Raw genomic sequence first — 6,333 nt, 5'->3', positions numbered from 1 at the left:
CAAAGTCAGCATGGAGGGCGCGGGGGAGGGGGCGCTCCCGGTAGGGGGTCGCAGAGGAAGAGGTGAGGCCGGAGGAGAGAGGAGGGAAAAAAACTTTTCAATCAGCCGGAGAGACGACACCATCAGAGGGGGGGCGTCCTCTGGCTTCCATCACCCCCGGGGGGTCGACAGAGAGGGCCAGACAGGACAGCCACCTCTGTGGGGTGAGACAGGACAGAGGACGACGCTTTCATCTCCGCACCAGTTTGATCCCTGCAGAAACACAACATACAGTGGTGGTCAAAGGTGTACATACACGTGTAAAGAACATCATGTCATGGCTGGCTTGAGTTTACAATCATTTCTACAACTCTTATTTTGTTGTGATGTAGTGATTGGAGCACATACTTGTTGCTCACAAAAAACATTCATGAAGTTTGCTTCTTTTATGAATTTATTATGGGTCTAGTTCAAGGTTCAAGGTTCAACTTTATTGTCCCCGCGGGGAAATTTGTCTTGGGCACAGTGCATCATTGCTTTCTTAACATACCCAAAAACAACAGAACAAAAACACAAGCACACCCTGCAAAAAATGTTCTATAGAATCTCTATAGAAATATATAGAACGCTATAGAATTTCGTCGGAATTTCTTTAGAACTGAAGATTCTATAGAATATGTATTCAAAATTCTATAGAAATTCTATAGACATCAGCTTCATGTGCTGGAAGGTCTTTTCACTGTTCTATAGAGCTGGGAATTCTATAGAATATCCTATAGAAATTCTATAGACATTACATTATCTGATGAAAAGTCCATAGATTGTTCTATAGAACTGGGCATTCTATAGAATGTCTAACAGAAATTCTATAGACATTACTTTATCTGCTGAAAGGTCTATAGATTGTTCTATAGAACTGGGCATTCTATAGAATGTCTAACAGAAATTCTATAGACATTATCCTTTATCTGCTGAAAGTTCTATAGATTGTTCCATGGAATAAAATTCTATAAAATGGCACCATAGCATTGATTAATCTCATTAAGTTGATTCACCAGACTTGAGCTTGTTTTTTGAACAATGCAGGATGTCTCCCTCAATTATGAAAATGTTAATTTTGTATCATTCAAAATTGTGAGGTGTCATTTCAAGGCGGACACCCAGAACTTCGGCAGACTTTATTTTTAAAAGTATATTTATTCCAATAAATCAATTTATTTTTATTTTTAGAGTTTTTGAGTTATCTATAAGTAAAAAGTGTGAATATTTTCGTAACTTACTTTTTTATGTGATAAAATTAATTTTATTGGACTTCCAACATAAATTGATTTAGCAAAACTCAGTTCAAAGGTTTAAATCAGACCTAAAACGTCAGGACCCGCCCACGTACCTGCATGCAGCTGTGGAAGAACAAGCCCAGACACGTTTCTTCACGGAGCCCAATAGGAAAACACTTTACCGAACTCATGTAAGTAACAATTTATATTGTTAAAAGTCAGTATTTGCCAGGATTTAAATGTATACATTTTCAAAAGCATGGTGCAATGTTATATTTAGTTTACTACTTTTCCCGCCGTAACATTACAAACCCCCCCCCCCCCCCCCCCCCCCCAAACACGATAGATAGAACTGCTCTCGTTTTGTTATAAAATAACAAAACTGTTTTAAGGCTGCAATCACAACCAAATTCATGTATAGTTGGTAATAATCGCGTTGTATCAATGTTTCTCATATCCGACACTAATAAGTGCGAATATGTTTCAAATCAACTTTTTTTTTAAATTATTTATTTTTCCCCTTCGCGCTTGCCGTAGTTGCAAAGCAGATTTCGCGGGCAGTTTGAGTTGGTGATGGCGGCCACAACGTCCATGTTGACTTCACTCGCTCTTTCTAAGCTGCCCAAGTCACGTCGGAGTTCATTGACGGTAACTTTGTTGGCTTAAACATCACATTTAGGTTTAGGGTCTTCTAGGCGCGATGCGAGACGTCACAAGCGGGCTAACGTTGAGCCAAACAGCAGCTTCGAGGCACGGGCGGAAATGGTGAGCTAGCAAAACTAGCCTCATTTATTATTATTAGTAGTATTATTATCATCCCTCCATTGTTTGTAACGTCAGGCTTGTGTGATCACACAGAGAAGGAGTTTGGCCCCCAGTCAGGTCGCCAAACGGAAGCAAGGGGAGGATGATCATCGAGACGAAATATAGTATATTAACCACGAGCGGTTCTCGAGAGAAGATGAATGGAGAAAATTGGGACAGTGATGAAGAAGTCCAAGTTCCATGGCCACTCAACAAAGCAGGAGGAAGGAAGCAGTCACAAACCAAATACGTGGCAAGAATTCTGAGATTTGGTGGTAATTAATAAACAGTTGAAAACTTTTCAATTCAATTCAGTAAAAAGTATACGTTTTACCAGAAGTACATATAAATATAGATATATTTAATATAGATATATTTAATGTACTTCTGATTTTACACCTTGAACTTTCGACTTTGTTTATGTAAAGTTAAATTTAAATAATATAATTTTTTTTCTTCCATGATTGATAGTAATTTCTCATCAGTGCAGCCCTGGTATACTGAATGTTTCAATCTGCAATGCTGAGGTGATTGTCATGATAGTACAGACTTAACCTTGACAATTTTTTAATATGGCTGTAAGCCTGTAAATAAGGGAAAGTAAGGTGAAATTTGTTTCTCGCTGAGGTGAATTTCTGAATCATCAGAACTGTAGGTATACCAAAGTAATTTAGTGATAACAATCTGCTGCTGAAATGTATGACTAACTGTACAGTTTAATTTAGCTTAATGTGGCACATATTTGTTTTTACACAGAAGACACACGTGAACTGACGCCATATTTGAAAGCCGCTCAGGATGGCAAGGATGTACCCCTTACTGGTGATTTGGAATATGGCAGAGGCAAGAGAAACAAACAGCCAAAGTCTTGGTCATCAGACAGTGAGAGCAAGGATGAAAGTGTTGAGGAGACTCTATCTGACAGACAGCAGGTACTTTTATTTCAGTGGTGTTGTCGCGATATGACCGAAATAGTGTTGAAAGCGACGTTAAACGTTAATTCACTCACTCACTATTTCAGTGGTGTTTCAACTGTGTGAGGTTTTGTAGGATTCAATCCCATACTTTTGAAGTACCTTGTCAGTTTTTCTTTATCATAAAAGTTAATCAAATCATGTTTCATTGTAGGCTTTAAAGTTATTGAATATTTTGATTCAATTCGACCAACTCAGACAGAATAATATTCAAGACAAATTGAGGTGTTGACAGACTTTCTGCATGTACTCGAAAATCTATCATTTCTGCAAACATATTTCTTCACTTCAATGGCATATAAAAGAACTGAACACGTTTTCTTGTTAATCTTGATTTTTCAGAAGAAAAAGAGGAAAGTAAGCCGTACAGCTGTGGGATATGATGCTCGGGCACAATTGAAGGCCCAACTTGCTGCTGTGAGTACATGAATAGAATAGAATAGGATTTTATTGGTTAATCAAAGCACCCTCTCGAGGCAAACAATCACAAGTACCTAGCATTCATTTGAAATCGAGGACGTAAAAATTGCATCCCTGGCAACTGGTTTAAAACACAAGTTTATACTTTTACTTATATGAAAATAACACTACAAATACCTGATGAACAGTGCCTACTGTGTGAATGGCTTACTGCTACATGTACATGTAGCATATTCAAATTAATGTGCCTACAAGGTTGCTTATACATGTAAAACTTATATGGTGCTGTCAGGGCCGTATCCAGGACAAATTGCTTCCGGAAAACATATGAGCGCCCAAATTAATCATAATACAAATTATTTCATTTGATTTACTATTTTGACATTTTCAGCTGGGAAGAACTTCACCGAAAGATACATGTACAGAAATGGAATCCCTGAAGAAGGAAGTCCTCCAGTTGAGAGAGGAAAACAAATCCCTTCGAGATGCATTGAGGGTTGTTGAAGGTAGGTTTTCTTATTCTAGAAGTATGTTATTGTAATTATCATAGGTTGATGGAAAATATGCTTACATGTCGATGTATGAAATAACTTTCTTATTACTGTATTTTCATCTAACTTTGGCCTACGGGTATTGTCGTCATGTACGGCTGTCTATCCGTCACCGCAATATTTACAGAATCGTTTCATGTACGGAAACCAAACTTGTTACATCTATTTATCTTAGTGTAACAAGAAGCCTATCGAAAATGAGTCGTCTCGGACAATATTTTCCAGAGTTATGCCCCTTTTTTCCAATAAAAATCCATTTATGATTTGGGATAATTTCAGAACTGTTGCATATACAACATCCTAAGTTGTGATGTCCTCCCCTCTAAATAAGGGGAGGACATATGGTACTTGTTTGTTTGTCTGTCTGTCCGTCCGTTTTTGTGTGTTTCTCTTATATTAGCAAGAGTTACGTCCCTTCCTTCTTGATATTTTGTCTCAGCTGGATATCTGATTAATACTTGACCGACAAATATTAAATCTTCGCGTGGTCAGGATGAATTAATATATATGGTTATATATATTTTTCATCTTTGATTGCTTCCTTACCATGTTTCCCTTGACTTGAACAAGATTCCTATCAAAATACCCTTACATTATGATAGCTGGGGTTAGAGCCGAGCAGTTTGGATATCGCCAGCTTCATGTTATTAATGTATTTTTTTTTTATTGTGTCTGCATCACAATGTACTTTTTTCTATTAAAGGACTTCCTGGCCTGCTAATGAAGATGGACGACTTATCACGTCAGGCAACAATACTATCAGCTCGACGTCCTGCTGTCGCTCTGCCAGAGAGGAGCTGGCCAACAGCAGCTTGACAGGAAAAAAATCCAATGCTTTTAAGGATAAGCATGAGAAACCAAAACTGGATGACAAGAAAGTGTCTGCTATTATTGGTGAGTATAAGTTAAATCAATCTGATTAAAACCATATCCACATCAGGGAAGTGGATCTGACCCTTTTCCTATCTCCAAGTCGTTCCGTGATCGTTTGGCATGAAGTATAGATATCCATAGCTTCCAGTCTGCTTGGTCCATGAATTGACTGCGAGATGTTCGTTTTGACAGATTTATAGGCATGGGTGGTCACATTAGCTTTGATCTCGTCGGAAACCAACATCAAGTGACAAAGCAAAAACCGCAGCGCACGGATATCTACACCTTTTTCTCGTTTGATATCTTATATCGGCATTCTCCGCCTTACTATTTAACAACTAGCGTCGGGAATTTCCGTGAGTTCTGCTGCAAGTTGAGAAGTGAACGACTTTTAGATAGGGAATGTGTCAGATCCCCTTCCCGATGTGGATATGGTTTCAATCAGATTGAAGTTAAATATTTTTATTAGAATTCTATTAATGCACTTTCGTGATTGTTCGAACGCCATTGGGGACACCCATCAAGTACACAACAAGATTCACAAGAAAGTGAAATCCTGAAAATAATTTGAAAAATATTTCACACACTGAATGGATTTTCTATATAGCTAATGAATAGTGTACATGCACTGTCAGAATTTGATACAGATTTGTTGCAGTTCGTAAAGCCTGGCATGATTGCACCACATATGATTTTGTGTGCGTCAAGCAGTGCAAGTGCCTTACAGCATAGAAACGCGTGATATGCAATGTATGCAGTGTGTTGACTATCCATTGCATTGATTAAATGATAGACATCACTCTCTTTATCGAGCTGAAAAATGCCATAGTGTAACTCATTGCATGACAGCTAGTGTCTTGGTGTCTGCAGACACTAATTCTGGTATATTTTATTGATCTTTCAGATTTTGTGAAGAAGCTCCATCCCTCAAGTGAAGCAAATGTGATAAAGAAAATCATTGGAGTGAAACTGAACATTGCGCAGAAAATGGGAAAAAAAGAAGGCCTCAGAAACAAATTCTGCTGGACGTCTAACCGTCTCTAACAGTCGGGGAAGCGCGGTGATCATGTTGATTTATGCTGCTGACATTTATTTATTACGTCAAGATTTGAGTTACATGTATATAATAAATACAAGTCAACATTCATTCAACTGCAATATTTGTCTTTCTCCATTGCCAGTGTTAGACCACAGATTTTGTAGAATGCCTGCCCAATCATTTCTACATCATTCTGAATCGTATTCCACAGAAAGCCATTCCATAGGAGCCTGTTCTATAGAACTACTCTTTAGAACTTTCTTCTATAGCACTATTCTTTAGAGGAGATCTATAGAACCATTCTTTAGAACCCTGTTCTATAGAACCATTCTTTAGAACCATGTTCTATAGAACCATTCTTTAGAACCCTGTTCTATAGAACCATTCTTTAGAACCATGTTCTATAGAACCATTCT

At 38.0% G+C, this 6,333-nt stretch overlaps 1 protein-coding gene across 1 annotated transcript; it reads left to right on the top strand.

The window, feature by feature from the left end:
- Positions 1-1,016: 1,016 nt before the first annotated feature.
- LOC140679059 (uncharacterized) lies at positions 1,017-6,025 on the top strand. Its single transcript, XM_072914001.1, has 8 exons — positions 1,017-1,447; positions 1,936-2,021; positions 2,115-2,335; positions 2,817-2,992; positions 3,377-3,451; positions 3,846-3,960; positions 4,709-4,899; positions 5,783-6,025. The coding sequence occupies exons 3-7, from the start codon at positions 2,164-2,166 to the stop codon at positions 4,819-4,821; spliced, it is 651 nt and encodes a 216-aa protein (XP_072770102.1). The 5' UTR covers positions 1,017-1,447; positions 1,936-2,021; positions 2,115-2,163; the 3' UTR covers positions 4,822-4,899; positions 5,783-6,025.
- Positions 6,026-6,333: the final 308 nt, after the last annotated feature.

Source organism: Nerophis lumbriciformis, linkage group LG10, assembly GCF_033978685.3.
Source record: "Nerophis lumbriciformis linkage group LG10, RoL_Nlum_v2.1, whole genome shotgun sequence".
Taxonomy (NCBI): Eukaryota; Metazoa; Chordata; class Actinopteri; order Syngnathiformes; family Syngnathidae; genus Nerophis; species Nerophis lumbriciformis.
The sequence above is the reverse complement of the archived record's forward strand: the minus strand, read 5'-3'. Positions and strand labels throughout refer to the sequence as shown.

Excerpts from the sequence above, each read along its gene's own strand:
- LOC140679059 (XM_072914001.1), top strand. The coding sequence starts at position 2,164 with ATGATCATCGAGACGAAATATAGTATATTAACCACGAGCGGTTCTCGA. Across the intron at positions 3,452-3,845 it reads TGAAGGCCCAACTTGCTGCT|CTGGGAAGAACTTCACCGAA; the intron begins GTGAGTACATGA and ends TGACATTTTCAG. Across the intron at positions 3,961-4,708 it reads TGCATTGAGGGTTGTTGAAG|GACTTCCTGGCCTGCTAATG; the intron begins GTAGGTTTTCTT and ends TTTCTATTAAAG.